Source organism: Talpa occidentalis, unplaced genomic scaffold, assembly GCF_014898055.3.
Source record: "Talpa occidentalis isolate TD23 unplaced genomic scaffold, MPIMG_talOcc4v2.1 talOcc4.9, whole genome shotgun sequence".
NCBI classification, from domain to species: domain Eukaryota; kingdom Metazoa; phylum Chordata; class Mammalia; order Eulipotyphla; family Talpidae; genus Talpa; species Talpa occidentalis.
Window position 1 is genome coordinate 26,841,645 of NW_023605305.1, and position 16,912 is coordinate 26,858,556.

A 16,912-nucleotide genomic window follows, 5' to 3' on the forward strand; every position below is an offset into this window, starting at 1 on the left:
TACTGAGTGCTGCTAGGACCACAGCATCCATAGCTATTCCAGACTCAGTGTGTCTGGAACCTTCCTGCACCCCTCTGCCCCAAAGTCCTTATCACAGCGGCCCATCTACCCAGTTATCAACCAGAAACCCACGTGTCCCCTCACCCTCTGCCTCCCTCTTGCTCCACCCAGTCTCCTGCAAGTCCTGTCCTACCTATTGCCAGACCTGCTCCCCCTCCCTGTCCCAAGCGGGCTCCCCACAAGATAACACATGTAGGTGTAGCTGGGAACCTGGCACACAGCAGACCTTAGTCCCCTCCCTCAGGCGGTTTAGCCACCGGCTCTTGGAGTCTCTCTTCTTCTTTGTTCACCTCTCTGCCTAAAAAGTGTTTCCAAAAATTTAACTTTGTCGTCTTCCATTTGAAATTCTTCATGGCTCTCAAGATCAAGCCCCAACTCCTTAGCCTGATAATCAGAAGCCCAGGTAGTTGGCCCCTTCCACCACCCTGGTGTTGTCATGCTGAACTAATGCAGTTCCTTAGCTGGCTTGGGCTGTGCCCCCTCTGCCCTGTAGCTCTCCCTCTTCCTGCCCACCTGGCAATTGACATCTCATCCCTTAAGACTCTTCCAGGCTCACCCGTGAAGCTCTCCCTGCTCCCACACTTCCACACACTGTCCTCCATCTTCCCCAGAGACATAGGAAAACAGCTGGGCCTGCGTTCCTAGCACCCAGCTCAAGCCACCGACTTGTCAGTGAACACGTGCGGGTCCGTGTGCTTGAACACATCTCCTCATAATGGGTTCCTGTGCCCCTTCCCTGCCCCTGCCCCAGACCCAGAGCCTCCTGCCTGCAGGTAGCTCCTTCCCTCCAGGTACAGGAGCATCTTCCTCCTAGAGTGGGGGCCCGCTCACCTGGCCCAGAGTATGGAGACCTGAGGGTGGGGAGACTGAGGGTGCCCCACACAACCGCTCATCCTCCTTCCACTCCCACCTGGGTCCGGGTGTCTGTCAGGAGAGGCATATCCTCTCTGAATCGTTGGTGGGTCCCACAGTATCCACCATGCCCAAGAGGGCCTGAGTGCTCGGCGGAAACAGTGACCGATCCTTTCTTCTGTCCTTGCCTATCTTTCGGGACCTAGTAAACAAGAAAGGTAGGAGTCCTTCTTCTCTCTTCACACGCCTCCCCCTTCACTTATTCCTGCGTGCATTTTGGGCCAGCAGGGAGGGGCGGTGCTTTGACCCAGAGGCTCTTGGCCTGTGGTGTCCAGTCAGCTCAGCTGGCTCCAGGGCAGGCTCTGACACTCTCGACCTCAGCCACAGTGCAGATTTGCACTGCCTCCCTGTGTGCACAGATCGAGCTCACCGGAGCCTTCCACCAGGCTCCCAGTCCGCTGAGATTACTGAGGGCTGTAAGAGATGGAATCTTGCTTATGTGCAAAAAACATTGACTCTAGAGCAGTGAAGTGTGTGCTGCTACACACATGCACACTCACACAGCTTCCTCCCCAAACACATGTTCTCCAAGCTGATGCAGCCCCCAGACACTTACCAGCAGCTGGACCCCATACAGCTGACCCTGTCCTTACAGACAGGGGGACTGAGCCAGTAAGGGAGGAGGACTATCCAGCTAGGATGATGCCTTCCCTGTCCCTTCCCTGCTGTCTGGACATTTGCCCTGATACCCTGAGAGCCAGACAGCTGGGGCTCAGCTCCCTGTAATGTTTGCGTATCTATGTGTCATTTGCATGTTTATTCTTGGTGGCTCCTGCTGCCCCTGGGAACAGCAGCCATTGCCCAGCAGTGACTTGCCCTCTATCCAAAGGAGCCATCAGCCTCTGCCACTCCTGCCCTTGCTGTACCTGCCCTCTGTCCACTCCCCACTCCTGCTGCCTCCCCACTCCCCGTCCTGTGTTACCTCATGATGAAGCTGCTCTGCTTCTGGCTCCCTCATGTGCAAAGACCCGTAGGTGGGTTAGGGGGACAGGGCTCTGTGGCAATTCTCCATACCAGGCTTCTCTGTCTGCTGCTCCAACCTCTCAAGTCCTCACTAACCTCCCTTCTGCCTCTTTAGGAAAAGGACCCACTCCCCATCATCCAAGGATGAGCAGTCAATCGGACTGAAGGACTCTCTACTGGCCCACTCCTCCGACCCTGTAGAGATGCGGAGGCTCAACTACCAGACGCCAGGTAGGGCGGCTTGCACTACCTGCTTGCCCCCAGCCAAGGCCAAGAGGGACCCTAGGGTCTCCACCAAGGGGCCCTGGCCTCATGCCCCCATTTCCTGTTCTGCCTATTTGCCCTTCTTCGTGTCTCTATTCACTCTGTTGATGTAAGGAACATCTACCTGGACAGCTGGATGGTCTCCCCTGGGCCTCTTGGGGAAGGCCCGGCTGCTTAGTTCTTTCCACATCTGGGGCAGGGCCTCTGAATATGGGCTAAGGACCCTCACGGAGCCTACATCCAAGCCACAGGGTGGCCAGCATCTGTGCTCACACTCTGGCCCCTCCTCACAAAAGAGGGGCATGTTTCTGGGAATGCCTCAGCAGGCGTTGGTGGGGGCTGGGATCCCTACATCTCACCCTTCCTCAGGGATGCCCCCATGTGAGCACAGGCAGCAGCATAGGACTTGATGCCTCTCCTGCCTTCCCAGCCCCTCTCGTGGCTCTCTGTTCCTTCTACTTGAAGTGTCACTCACCTACCATGCTCGAACAGATGCAACACAGACCTCTCCCCTGGGTGAAGCACCCAGGCCCTCTAGACACCCCACTGGCCTGGGCGTCTCCCCTTATCTCCCAGGATCTCTGTTTCTTCCATTATGATGCCTCTCGCCCTGGGCTGGAGTTGCCTCCATAACAGATTGCACTCTGAAGCTCCAGGAGCTGCATCTTGTTCCCCTCACCTCTGAGTTGTGCACAGGGCAGGTTCATGCTAAATACCCATGGAACATCACAGACTGCTGAATGAATGAGTGATATCACAGACACACAGAGTTGTGAGCTAGTTATTACTGCATATTAAATTACCCCAAAACTTAATGACTTAAAGCAACAATAATTATGTATTATCTCTCACGGTTTTTGTGAGTTAGAAATTCAGACAGGAGCACAGCAGGAACAGCTTGTCTCTATTTCTGAATGTCTGAGCCCTCAGCCAGAAGATTTGAAGCAGGCTGTGAGTTAAAATCATTTAAATTAGGGGTGAACAAACTATGGCCCATGGCCAAATACAGCCCACCACTTGATTTTGCAAATAAAGTTTTATTGGAACACAGCCATGCCCCCTCATTTATGTATAATGTATGGCTATTTGCATGCTACAGAGTTGATGTGACAGATACTGTATGTCCATGTAACCTAAAAAATTTGCTATCTGACCTTTTATAAAAACAGTGTGCTGACCCCTGAATTCTGAACACTCATTCATTCATGTATCTGATGGCCAATGCTGCAGTCAGCTAGGGCTGTCAGCTGTGACAACCACATGAGGCTATGCTTCCTCATACATGGTGACTGAGTTCAGGGGCACATATCTTAGGGGAGACAGTGAGCCAGGCAAATCTGACAGGCTGGTACAACCTGGCATTTTCAGATCTGTGAGGAATCAGCTCCAGGATGCGGGGGGTCTGAGGGCATTGCAGCCTCCTCCAAGAAGGAATGCCAAGCCATGCGGGCATTAGTCAGATGAATCGGGGTGGGAGGATGCTTCCGTGCTTGGAAATGGCGTTCCAGAAGTGGCTGTGTTCTGCAGCACTGGAGTTGGGGTATTGGCATGCTGAGAGGACACTGGAGAGTTAGGCAGAGGTCCAGTCAGAGGACCCCGAGTACCAGGCTCAGGGGCTTGGACTCACCATGAAAGGGCCAGGGAATCATTAAAGGTTTTCAGCAGCGTGACTGTTTGGTCAGAATTGGACTTAAGAAATAGCTCTGGGGCCTCCCCGGTGGCGCAGCGGTTGAGCACTGGGTTGTGAAGCTGCCCGCGGCCTCTGCAGCGCCGGTTCGATCCCCGGCTGCTCCCCGGCCACCGGAGGAGGGTCCCGCTTGGCGCGCAGACCTCCCCTGCCGCCCGCTGCTCCCCTCAGCAGTGTACTTCAGTCCTTCTGCCTGCTCTGCTCCCCGCTCTGGCTCTGGTGGATTGTCCCACCCTCCCGTGCTTCTGACTGTGCCCAGTGCATGTATAAACAAAACAAGCAAACAAATAAGTAAATAAAAGCATGCCTCTATTAAAAAAAGATAAAAAAGAAAAAGAGAAAAGAAAAAAAGAAGAAATAGCTCTGACCACCTTGTGGAGATTGAGAAATGGGGGTTGGGGGGCTATTCAGAAGGCCCTGGGGTAAGTGAGCTGTGCTGAGGACCTGGGCTGGGGGGACCAGTGTGGGACGTGTGAAGCACGGCTTGGTCTTCATTGGCCTGGAAGCCCGGGGGTTAGGGTGTGGGGCTCCTCACTGTGAGTTCCAGGTCACCGAGAGATTGGGAGACAGTCAAGTCAGTGGGAAGGGAACAGTTGCTGGAGCTCTCGCCTGATGGCCTGTTATCTCTGGAAGAACAGGAGCAGGTTTGTAGAGCAAGGTCCTGAGAGCCTGGCTGGTGGTGTGCACTGAGCAGGTGTGCTTGGGGGGCTACTGAACAAGGTGAGGGCCCAGTGGCATCTGAACCCCTGTGGCTGCTAGGACCTACTGCAAATAGTAGGCATCTGAGGGGAAAGGCAGGATGAAGAATAGGCAGTCTTCAGTGGTGTCAAGGCCATAACTGGGGTCAGGCTGGTGTGCACGCGGGCCCAGGTGACAGCAGTGCTGTGAGAGTTGAGTGAAGCCTGAGAAGGACACAGGAGCAGCCTTGGAGCTGGTGGCTCTCTCCACAGCTGAGGGTTTCTTCGGGGTTCTTTTTTTCATTTTTCAGTTCAGTAAACATTTTTCCTCTTATAATTTAATTTTTATTCTGAAAATTTTTCAAACCCACGGAAAAGCTGAAAGAACAGTCATCATCTGCACAGCCTCGTGCATGCTGGGCCCTTCGTTTCTTGCCATACATGCATCATGTCTCTATAAAAGCATTCTTGTCTTTTGCCAAGTGCTCTGAAAATATCCAAGGTCAAATTTTGACACCAGAGGGAATGAAGGTTGGTTTGGACCTAGAACTTAGTCATAAAAAAAGATTCCTCCAAGGCTGCCCAGGCCCAAAGGTTGGGAACACTCGACTCTGGGGTGCAAGTTCCGTCTATTTCTGGGAGGCAGGGGCAGCTGTGCGGGACCTCCCCACAGCCCAGGGCCCCCGCCGCCCCCTGGCTCCTGCCAGCCCCTTTGCCACCCTCCACTGTGTCTGATAGCAACGTAAGCAAAAAAAAGCTAACAGGCTTCTTCTCTTGCCCCACTTCTGTTTTCTTTTCTCTGCAGGTTCCAGTGTCCCCAGTTGCCCGAATATCTCAAGTTAGTTTTCCAAGTTCCCATTTTTGGGGGCTCCTTTGGCTTCTGTGTCTGTTCCTTCTACTTTTTCTCACTTCATCCATCACCTCCCTCCTTCCCTGAATTCTTGTGCCCCATTTACTTTCTCTTTTCTCCCTTCTTGCTCTCTCCTTGTCGTCTTCCTTTTCCACCCTCCACTCTCCCCAACTTGCTTCTCCAGTCCTTTCCCTCCTGCTGGTCTGTCTGTCTCGCTGTCCTCCACCTCCAGTCTTTGGCTGACACCTGTCTGGGTGCCTTTCCTCTCTCATCTCTGTCTCCGCTTCTCCTTCTTCATCTCTGCTTCTCTCTGAGTTCTTCCATGTCACTGCACATCCTTGTACTTTGTGACCACTCCATCCACGCACTCGGTGCTGGGACGATGCTGTCACTGAGTCTCCCGTGGTGACTGGCGCCAGTGAGGGGAATAGGGCTGCGTACAGGCGTAGCCCGTGCCCACTCTGCCAGCTAAAGAAGCTCTGAGCCCCATCCTTATCACCCTGCCCTGGCCTGGGTAAAGGAAACCACTCCTTCTTTTAAGGACCCACTCCCAGCTCAGCGCTGTGTCCCAGATATGCTTATTCGGGCTCACGGCGCACACTCCCGCCCTGTCCCGTCCCGCCTCCAGCCACCGTGTGCTCCGCCATCTCTGTCGCCGCATGTGCTGCCTTCTCCATGCCACTGGTGCCAAGTGCTCCATGGTCACACATGTCCACATGTGCATATACATGCGCTGGGGCTGTCTCCACCTCCCTGGCCGGGCCTCACCTGACTCTATGTCTCCCGCCTCCCCCAGGTATGCGAGACCACCCACCCATCCCCATCACTGACCTGGCAGACAACATCGAGCGCCTCAAAGCCAATGATGGCCTCAAGTTCTCCCAGGAATATGAGGTAAGCTCCCTCCACTCCCTGCCTGGTCTGACCGAGCCCCTGCCAGCCTTGCCCTACCTCAGGATGGGGAGTACTCCAGTCTGCCCCAGAACACAAATGGAGGAGTCAGTGCCGGCTAAAGAAGGGAGAACTTGACTTCTCAGGTACTGAGCCCCTTCCACACACCCCAGGTCTAGACATTCAGACTCAGGCCCAGATGTGAACTGAAGCAGACAGAAGGTCACATGCACACACAGATCTATAATCCTGGCATTTATGGAGCATTTGTTGCTGACCAGTACCAGGCGAGGGGCTATATATATGTGTTATCTTTTTCCGGTCTCCCCACAGCTGTATAAAATGGGTACTATCGTTATCCCATCTTACAGATGAAGATGCTAAGGCTCAAGGGTGGGAAGTGACTTGCCCAAGGTCAAACAGCTGAAAAGTCGTATTGCCGGGCCTCCCTGGTGGCGCAGCGGATGAGCGCTGGGTTGCAAAGCTGCCCGTGGCCTCTGCGGCACTGGTTCGATCCCTGGCTGCTCCCCGGCCACCAGAGGAGGGTCCCACATGGCGCGCAGACCTCTCCTGCCGCCCGCTGCTCCCCTCAGCAGTGTACTTCGGTCCTTCTGCCTGCTCTGCTCCCCGCTCTGGCTCTGGTGAATTCTCTCACCCTCCTGCGCTTCTGACTGTACCCAGTGCTTATATAAACAAAAAACAAACAAACAAACAAATAAATAAATAACATGCCTCTATAAAAAAAAAAAAAAGTCGTATTGCCAAGACTCAAACCCAGGCCTGCTTGACAGCCTGTGCCTTGCACATGCACACATGTCTTCTCAGAGCAACACACATCACAGAGACTAGGCGTCAGGACACCAGCTTGCTGCTGGGCTACACAAAGTTTCTTGCTCGGTGTCCTCCACATGCTCACTTCACTCTGGCCTTGACTCCTACCTGTTTTCTGGGGCCTCTGACTTCAGAGGGCTATTCTCCTGGCCTGGGGTCTGAGGGCTTCCAAGCCACCCAGCTCCAGAGGGATCTTATTCAAGAGGGTGATAAAGAAGATCCCGCCTCCTCTAAGGATCACATACAGAGATGTTGCTATGTCTTGACCCCTGTTGTTTCCCCAGGGTGCAGGCCTGGCCTCAGGATTCACCCCTTAATGACAGATGGATAGGTGACTGATGGGCTGGCTTATCATAACCTATGAGTTTGCCCCCCTTCTAGTCTGATGCCCAGTATCCTGGGGTACCAAAATCTCCCTTCCAAAGGCTGTGGACCAGGTTTCTGCAGAGGAAATTGAGCTTGGCAGGCAAATTGATGAGCTTGTCCATTGTGGAGAAAGCGTGCTGCCTCGACCTATGGAGTACTCACAGGGCTCTGCTTTGCATATGGCTGTGCAGAGAGTTGGGCTCCCAGCCTTCAGCTATTTGGCCAGGAAGAAGGCCTCCATGCCCTTCTGCCCATACCCATCCAGCCCCAGGTCCCATACCTACTTTCCCTCTAGCGAGGCTCCATGCCTCCTGTGTAGCTCAGAGAGCTTCCCCTTACATTTCACCTACTTCTATCCTCCAGTCTGAGTTCTCCTTGGGAGCCCCAAACCTGGGTGCTCTGGTCACCCAGGACTGACATGGCTTTCTCTCAGCCAGGAGCCCACAACTCTGCCCACTTTATGGTCAGTCAGTCATCACACGTTTGTTGAGCACTTACTAGGTGCCGGTCCCTTGCTGGGTGTTGGGGGTATAGAGAGAAATGCCCTCAGGGAGCTCAGTCAGTGGGGAGACAAGTGAATGTGACAGTATGCCCTAGTATTAAAGATGACAGACATATGGAGAAGGAGAGCAGACTGATAGCACTGAAGCAGGCTGGGGAGTGGGTGAGCTTGGGTCTCCCGGAAGCTGTGTGTGGTCTTCCTGACCTGCAGAGTGGCGAGCTGGCCCCAAAACCTGGAGGGTGCTGTGTGCTGTGCTGAGAACTCTGGATTGTATCCATCTGTACAAGGAGGATAATAATAGAACCTGTTTCATGGGAGGATTAGATGAGGGAATACACATAGTGCTTAGAAGAGTGCCAGGCACACAGTAAGTAAGTTCTCACAAAGAATCAGTTATTAGCATTATCAGCTGAGGTGGTGAGGAACCATGGGAGGCATTTAGGCAGGAAATTGATCATCGGATCTGTGTTTTGTAAGGATTGTTCTGGCTGCAGGATAGAATAGGGCAGAAACGGAGAAGCAGGGAGATGCCAAGTCTGCATTTGGGCGGCCTGGACGAGGCCCCTGAAGGCAGGTTGGAGAGAACCTCGGCGGGGGGCAGCCCCAAGACATTGTGACTGACAGGATTGGGGCACAGAAGGGTTTCATGGGTCTGTAGGTCCTGACCAGGGCTTTTGGGTAAACAGGTGGTGATACCTTTCAGAGATGGCATCATGGCAGCAGAGCCTGGTTTGGAGGGGAAGCTGAGGAACTCAGCTTGACAAGGGTTGAGATGGAGGGACATGAGGGGCCTCCAGGTGGGCATGTCCAGGAGGTGGCTGTTCCCATCAGGAGCTCCGGGAAACTCGGAGGTGTAGTTATAAAGAAGGCCTTGGAATGACCCCTGGAGGGCTCTGCGTCCTGCCTGCAGGAAGGACAAGTGGAAGAGGAGGAAACAAGGAACAGCCAGAGAGGTGGGAGGAGAATTGGACAAAGAGATTTCCCAGAGTGGGTGCTGCAGAGCTGACTACAATAGTTTCCAGCTTGCTCTGCACTAGCTCATTTCTTCAGTTGGGTGCCCCTCCTATCCTGAGCCGCTCTATCTACCAGGCAAGGGGGGTTGGTACCATGGTCAGGAGTCTGGTCCATGGCCTTCCTGACAAGTGATAAGGGAGCTTCTGAGCTTCATGGCTGGGCAAGCTGGTGCCCCCTTTCACCGGTACCAGCCAGTAAAAGCAATGGTATGGAAGGCCTGGCTGCGGCTCCGTGCAGAGGCAGAATGTGGCACCATCCAGAAGGCGGGGCCCCCCTTGGATGCAACAGACCTTACCCCTCTTCATCTGCCACCTCCTTTCCCTGCAGTCCATTGACCCTGGACAACAGTTCACATGGGAGAATTCCAACCTGGAGGTGAACAAGCCCAAGAACCGATATGCCAATGTCATCGCCTACGACCACTCTCGAGTCATCCTCACTTCCATTGATGGTGAGCCAGGGTGGGCCCCTCCCGCTCCTGCTCTCTTCCCTCTCGCTGGTTCGGACTCGGGTAACATTTCTTCCAGCAGGGAAGCCCATGAGTCCCAGAGATGCAGAAGAGTACAGTTTGCTGTTATGCTCCCCCATGTCCCCTCCTTCCACAGGTGTCCCGGGGAGTGATTACATTAATGCCAACTACATCGATGGCTACCGCAAGCAGAATGCCTACATTGCCACGCAGGGCCCACTGCCTGAGACCATGGGCGATTTCTGGCGGATGGTGTGGGAGCAGCGCACGGCCACTGTGGTCATGATGACGCGGCTGGAGGAAAAGTCCCGGGTAGGACTGTGGGGGACCCTGCGGAGGTGGGTGGGGGAATGCTCGACCACCAGGTGACTTAGGGCACCTGTTCTATCCCTGTGAGAGAAGTTCCTTGGGGGATTTCCCAAATGCTATTTTCCTGGGGTGTGGCGGGATCCCCAGATACTAGTGGGTTTATTAATGTATTGTACCAGGTGCTGTCATTTTCCAGGAATGTTAATATGTTCCCCGGTTGCTGGCATGTTCCCGGGATATTCACATGTTCCCCAGCTGCTGGAGTCTTCCTGGGGCATTAACACATCTCCTAAGTTAATTAGTGGAAAGAGCTGCTGTTATCTGCTTTTGCACTGCAAAGCATTGACTGGAACGTAAAATTTACAGAGCTTGAAAATGGTGCATAAACATAATGGGTAAATTTGGCAGAAAATGTGCCTGGTGCGATCTGGTCATGAATAAATAATTTTCAATTAAGGCCCTCGTCCTCCCAGCCAGGGCAAAGGTGGCGAAGTGGCATGAAAACCTGATGCGGTGAGGGCAGTGGCATTATGGGTCCAAGAGTTTGGGACAAGGGGAGCCTTGCAGCCAGGCAAGCTAGACCTTCCCCCCATCTTTGCCCTGGAGGCCCTGCCCATCTGAGACTTTAGACAAGCCTCCAAACACCCTCATGCAGGTAAAGTGCGACCAGTACTGGCCAGCCCGTGGCACAGAGACCTACGGCCTCATTCAGGTCACCCTGCTGGACACAGTGGAGCTGGCCACATACACCGTGCGCACCTTCGCACTCCACAAGGTATGGATCTGCCCATTGCTTGCCCCCGACCAGCCCTATAAGGACCGTGGCCTGAGTGTAGTGTGCTGTGGTGGGCAAGTGGACCTCGGGTGGGAGGTCGGGGACTTGGAGGTGTGGGAGGACACCATGGCAGCCAGTGGCGTGGGTGGAATGAATGGGAAGCTCCCTCGGGCTGCCCCAGGTGGCTTCTGAGTCTGATCATGGGGTGGTGGGTCTCCCCTCCGTGGCAGGTCATCCTGCCCTGCATGTAGTGCCTGGCCATACCTTCTCTCCCCACGTCTCCCCCCAGAGTGGCTCCAGTGAGAAACGGGAGCTGCGTCAGTTCCAGTTCATGGCCTGGCCAGACCACGGGGTCCCTGAGTACCCAACCCCCATCTTGGCCTTCCTACGGCGAGTCAAGGCCTGCAACCCCCTAGATGCAGGGCCCATGGTGGTGCACTGCAGGTGAGGGGCTGCAGCACCATACAAGGGGTGGGGGGCTTTAGGGGATGGACTTCTGCCCAAGCTGAACCCGTGTCCTGCAGCGCGGGTGTGGGCCGCACAGGCTGCTTCATCGTTATTGACGCCATGCTGGAGCGGATGAAGCATGAGAAGACAGTGGACATCTATGGCCACGTGACATGCATGAGATCACAGAGGAACTACATGGTGCAGACAGAGGACCAGTACGTATTCATCCACGAGGCGCTGCTGGAGGCCGCCACCTGTGGACACACGGAGGTGCCCGCCCGCAACCTCTACGCCCACATCCAGAAGCTGGGCCAAGTGCCTCCTGGGGAGAGTGTGACTGCCATGGAACTCGAGTTCAAGGTGGGGTGCACCTGCTTGGCTCCAGGGGCCTGGGCTGGGTCATGAGGATGAACCCCCAGGAAGCAGGCCTGACCAAACCCTCCCTCTCACCAGTTGCTGGCCAGCTCCAAGGCCCATACATCCCGCTTCATCAGCGCCAACCTGCCCTGCAACAAGTTCAAGAACCGCCTGGTGAACATCATGCCCTACGAATTGACCCGGGTGTGTCTGCAGCCCATCCGTGGTGTGGAGGGTTCCGACTACATCAATGCCAGCTTCCTGGATGGTTACAGGTCAGCGCAATTGTGACTGCCGCCACACCTATACTGGCCTGGGCCAGCGCCTGACTGGCTGGGGGCGGAACAGAGCACAGAAGACCAGAGTGGGCTTCCTGGAGGAGGAGGGGTGATGAGCCAGGTCCCCAAGGGACTAGGCAGTCTTGGGGAGACTGAGGTCAGCAGCACCTCCAGTATCTCCAATCTTCTGTCCACCCCAGGCAGCAGAAGGCTTACATAGCCACACAGGGGCCTCTGTCGGAGAGCACCGAGGACTTCTGGCGCATGCTCTGGGAGCACAACTCCACCATCATCGTCATGCTGACCAGGCTTCGGGAGATGGGCCGGGTGAGCCCCCTCCAGCCACCCCTCATTCCTCTCTCCTAGCCTCCCATCAGCAGAGCCTCAGACCCCTGTCACCACCACCTGAGGCATCCTTCCCAGAATCCTCTGAAACCTGGGGAACCCCTTCCCCAGTCCTCCCCGCCTAACCGTGGGGTCCTTTGTCCACAGGAGAAATGCCACCAGTACTGGCCAGCAGAGCGCTCTGCTCGCTACCAGTACTTTGTTGTTGACCCAATGGCTGAGTACAACATGCCCCAGTATATCCTGCGTGAGTTCAAGGTCACAGACGCCCGGGTGAGTGTGGACCAGGGGTATTGCACGACGGCGTGTCTGACACTGCCTGAACACACTGTGGGGGGCTCTACCTGCATTGTGTCGTCTCAAGCTGCAGGGATCTGGGATGGAGGCGCAGATGTGGGCACATGAGCACATTTCCCAGGGTGGCCTTGGGTGTAATGACTCCGTGGGTGCTTCCTTTTGTCATTGTACCTCTCAGCCTGGTCCATTGGGGCCACAGCCCGAGGTACAAGCCTTAACCTGTCCCCCACCTGCCTTTCCCAGGATGGGCAGTCACGGACAATCCGGCAGTTCCAGTTCACGGACTGGCCGGAGCAGGGTGTCCCCAAGACTGGAGAGGGCTTCATTGACTTCATCGGCCAGGTGCACAAGACCAAGGAGCAGTTTGGACAAGATGGACCCATCACAGTGCACTGCAGGTGGGACTGACCCCGGGAGGAGGGCAGGGGGCGGGGCACAGCACACCCTGGGGGGGCAGGCCCCTGACTCAACGCTGTCCCTGAGCAGTGCTGGCGTGGGGCGCACCGGGGTGTTCATCACCTTAAGCATCGTCCTGGAGCGGATGCGCTACGAGGGCGTGGTGGACATGTTCCAGACCGTGAAGACCCTGCGCACACAGCGCCCCGCCATGGTGCAGACGGAGGTATGCAGGCCCAGTTGCTGCAGAGGCTCAGTTCCTCAGTTGGCAGCTGGACACTGGACACCCACAGTGTGCCAGGCTCCCTGCTAGGGTTAGACACAGCAGTCCTTACAGGGTACTCACTGGGGTGGCAAAAGGAAAATCAGTAGCTTTGGGGCAGTGGGAAAAGGAGAGGTGAGCCTTCAGGGGTTCTCTGAGGCTCTCTGGACATTGCGGGGAACAGATGCCTGGGCCCAGCACCTGCCCTGGCCACCAGAGGCTAATACCATGGCTTACCGGCTACAGTGCATGCCCTTGGCAGCGTTGGGGGATCCGCTGTTCTGCCCAGGCTGACCCACCACTGTCCCCACAGGACCAGTACCAGCTGTGCTACCGTGCGGCCCTGGAGTACCTCGGCAGCTTTGACCACTATGCAACGTAACTACCGCTCCCCTCTCCTCCGGTGCCCCCACCTGGGGGCTCCGGAGGGGACCCAGCTCCTCTGAGCCATACCGACCATCGTCCAGCCCTCCTGCACGGACGCTGTTGCTGGCAGAGCACAGCCCACTGGGATCACAGTGTTTCAGGAACATCGCCACACCACATGGAGAGCCCAGAAGGTCCCTGGGCAAGCGGGTGGGCCGGCAGGCAGGCACCGTGGCCTGTTTCTATCCACAGGCCGCCCCAGCCCGCTTCGGCTCTCTGTCCCGCTGCCGCGTTTCTCATGCTTCTTCTCATGGGGTGGGAATGGGGCAAAGCCTCCTTTTTTATACAGTAGGTGGGGTAGACTGAGGGTTCTCGCCTCTTCCCTCTGATCTTTCCTTTTGCAAATCTGTCACTGCAGAGTGGGCCTCTGGGGCCAGGGGTTTAGTTTGTTTTCTCTTTTTGAGTTGACTTTGGATCCTTTTTTGTACGACTTTAACTGCTGAAGGACACAGAACATGCCTCCTCGCATGTGTGGAACTGGGGTCACCAGCCCAAGCGGAGGCCTCACTGATCGGCTGTTCAGACAAGATCCTATTTCAGCCAAATGCAGGGAAACACAATTTTTTTTTAAAGTTTGTTTTGTTTTTCCTTACGAGCCTTTTTTTAGGCCCCACAGACAGTGGTGGGCGGGGAGGAGATAGGAAACACTCATCCCCAGTTGTCTATTCCAGTGTGTGTTTAACATTCACAGCCCAGAACCACAGGCGTGTCTGGGGGAGCCTGGCAAGGCGTTCCTCATCACCATAGTGTTTGCAAAGGTTAAAAAAAGCAAAGACAAAAAACAAACAAAAAAATCCACAAAAAGAAAAAGAAAAAAAAGTCGTCCCCCAGCCTCTGCCCCGGGCCCCAAGAGGGGCCGCGGCTCCAAGTGCCTGGGGTTCCCAAGGGAGATGCCAGCTGACCTCTCGTCCCCAGCATTGCAGTATGGCGTGGCGTTGGTAGGTTGTGGGTCTGATCGTGTGGCCAAGGTGATTGGCACAGGTCGGGGCGCCATGCCCTGCACACCTCAGGACCAAGCAGGGGCAAGGCTGGCCCTTCAGGTCCAGGCCAGTGGGCCTGGAAGCACATGTCTGTCCTCAGAAGAAAGGACAGGTGATTTCCCTCCCTGGTTTGCAGCTGTTTCAAAGCCCCTAAGAATCGCTCTTTTCCACTCCTTCAAGATGCCCTCATAAACCAATGTGGCAAGACTACTGGATTTCTCTCAATGGTACTATAATCAATCCTTATTATCTCGGCTTGCTGAGGGGCAGGGAGAGGGCCTCTTCCTCTGGGCAGCACTATCTAGGTAGGTAAGTGGGGGCGGGGAAGGGTGCATAGCTGTTTTAGCCAAGGGACGTGATGCAGACGTCCCCAGAACTAGCTAGGCTCAGTCAAGATCAACAATCCAGGGTTGGTAATGTTGGATGAAACATTCATTTTTACCTTGTGGATGCTAGTGCTGTAGAGTTCACTGTTGTACACAGTCTGTTTTCTATTTGTTAAGAAAACTACAGCATCATTGCATAATTCTTGATGGTAATAAATTTGAATAATCAGATTTCTTACAAACCAGGCCTCTGTCTCAGCTCTTTCTGCAACTAGAGAGTCTGGGCTCCATTCAGTCAGTACCCAGGGGTAGGTTCTGGAGATTTCCTGCTCCTGAGTGTTTCTGACAAGATGGGCTCCCAGCATGCTGCCCACATGCAGAGAAACACTGAAGACAACCACCAGTGTGCATGAAGCGCACCCCACGTGGACCCCGGCTTCATGGGCTGGAACCTGCCTGTGCCTCGCCTCACCCGCAGGATGTGCTGAGTCTCACTTTTATGAGACTCCTAGCTCCAGGCTACCCGCCCCATCACCTCCTCTCCACCCTCCCCTGCTGTCAGGTGAGGGATGGCACTGTGACAGCATGGGGTTTGGGCAGCAAGGACTCGTAGTTCTTGCAGTGTGGGTACTGGACACCTGAAACAAAGGTGGACACTTGGCACCTGGACATAGCAGCATTGCTCTTTGAACCCTACGGCCCCCCCACTGGTGTCAGAGGGTGGTCAAGCCATGAAGATACAGATGAATGTGCCCAGGTCAGGTCGAGAGAAAAGCACTAAGTCAGCAGTGGTCAGACTGGCAACAGGTAGTGCTGAACCCAGCACGGGTGTGGTGGGCACATTGGGGCAGCTCCTGACTCCAAGGCAGGAGATGACTTGGATGGGGGTACAGAAGCTTAATTCTATTTCCTAGGGTGAGTCGTGGCCAAAGCGGGGGAAAAGCAACTGTCCAAAAGCTTGAAGGCATGCAACAGACCAACAAATAATGGCAAACTACAAGGATCGCAGCTTGGCTAAGCAGTGAGATACTGGGCTAGGAGGCAGACAAAGCAGCTAAGGGATTGGAGTAGGTTGTAAATCAAATGCAGGTGTCCCTGGCACGTGAAGGACCTCTTACCATGTGCAGCTGTCCCTGAACTTCAAGGCTGGCACCTCAGGGGCTGTGAGCCTGGGCTCGGGCTCTTGATGGTTTCCCCAGCATCTAGTTCAGTGTCTGACAGTATTTATTTATTTATTTATTTATTTATTTATTTATTTATTTATTTATTTTATAGAGGCATGTTTTCTTTCTTTCTTTCTTTCTTTCTTTGTTTTTTGTTTATACATGCACTGGGTACAGTCAGAAGCGCGGGAGGGTGAGCGAACTCAACAGAGCCAGAGCGGAGAGCAGAGCATGCAGAAGGACCGAAGCACACCGCTGAGGGGAGCAGCGGGTGGCAGGAGAGGTCTGCGCGCCATGTGGGTCCCTCCTCCGGTGGCCGGGGAGCAGCCGGGGATCGAACCTGCGCCGCAGAGGCCACGGGCAGCTTCGCAACCCAGCGCTCAACCGCTGCGCCACCGGGGAGGCCCTGACAGTATTTATTTTTTTAGAAAAATGATGCCATCAGTGCATCCTTGAGAGTATTAAATTTGAGTAGTTGTTTGCTAACAAAAAGTTAAACATTTTCAAGCAAGGGATAAATATTAGATTGTCACTTGAGTGAGAGCATGAGAACCACACCAGGCAGGTGCTTTGTGGACAAGGACATAATCACTACTCAGGAGAACCCAGCTGAGCATCCCCTTCCCTCCGCCAAGATCAGGAGGCCGAGGCTTAGGGGTTCCTTTGTCAGAGACCACAGGACAGGTAAGTGCCAGACCTAGGACCCATACCTACTTAATCTGCTGAGTCCCTGCCCTTTCCATCAGCTAATACCAGCCCCCCTTCCCTCCCCTCCCTGCAAACCCACTCCTCCCAGGGCCCCGTCACAGTGCATGACACCTCATTCACCTGGTTTTCAACCGGGCATCACTTCCTCACCCATTCAGCCACCAAGCTCTGCCCATTTGACTTCCTCTCTCATACCTTCTTGGTTCTCTTCACCTCTGTCCCAAACCACCCTCCTGCTGTCACATCCCCTGTCTGGTATGCTTGTCCTCAGCCCTGCCCAACTGACCCACTCAGCAGCCAGAGTGACTTCCTGTGGGTAGACTTGGCACCAGCCTCATAGCCACCCCGGCTCCA

At 54.8% G+C, this 16,912-nt stretch overlaps 1 protein-coding gene across 3 annotated transcripts in view; it reads left to right on the forward strand.

Moving 5' to 3' along the window:
• The window catches only part of PTPRF (protein tyrosine phosphatase receptor type F), an 82,491-nt gene extending 67,562 nt beyond the window's left edge, over positions 1-14,929 (forward strand). For all 3 annotated transcript variants that reach the window (XM_037500359.1, XM_037500360.2, XM_054691678.1), the window contains 13 exons: positions 2,051-2,166; positions 6,210-6,307; positions 9,345-9,468; positions 9,623-9,798; positions 10,451-10,570; positions 10,860-11,014; positions 11,095-11,380; positions 11,474-11,652; positions 11,856-11,982; positions 12,148-12,273; positions 12,541-12,695; positions 12,784-12,919; positions 13,269-14,929. In XM_037500359.1, coding sequence (XP_037356256.1) covers positions 2,051-2,166; positions 6,210-6,307; positions 9,345-9,468; positions 9,623-9,798; positions 10,451-10,570; positions 10,860-11,014; positions 11,095-11,380; positions 11,474-11,652; positions 11,856-11,982; positions 12,148-12,273; positions 12,541-12,695; positions 12,784-12,919; positions 13,269-13,337 — 1,867 coding nt within the window. In that variant the 3' untranslated portion in view covers positions 13,338-14,929. The remainder of the gene's footprint in view (positions 1-2,050; positions 2,167-6,209; positions 6,308-9,344; positions 9,469-9,622; positions 9,799-10,450; positions 10,571-10,859; positions 11,015-11,094; positions 11,381-11,473; positions 11,653-11,855; positions 11,983-12,147; positions 12,274-12,540; positions 12,696-12,783; positions 12,920-13,268) is intronic.
• The last annotated feature ends 1,983 nt before the right edge of the window (positions 14,930-16,912 follow it).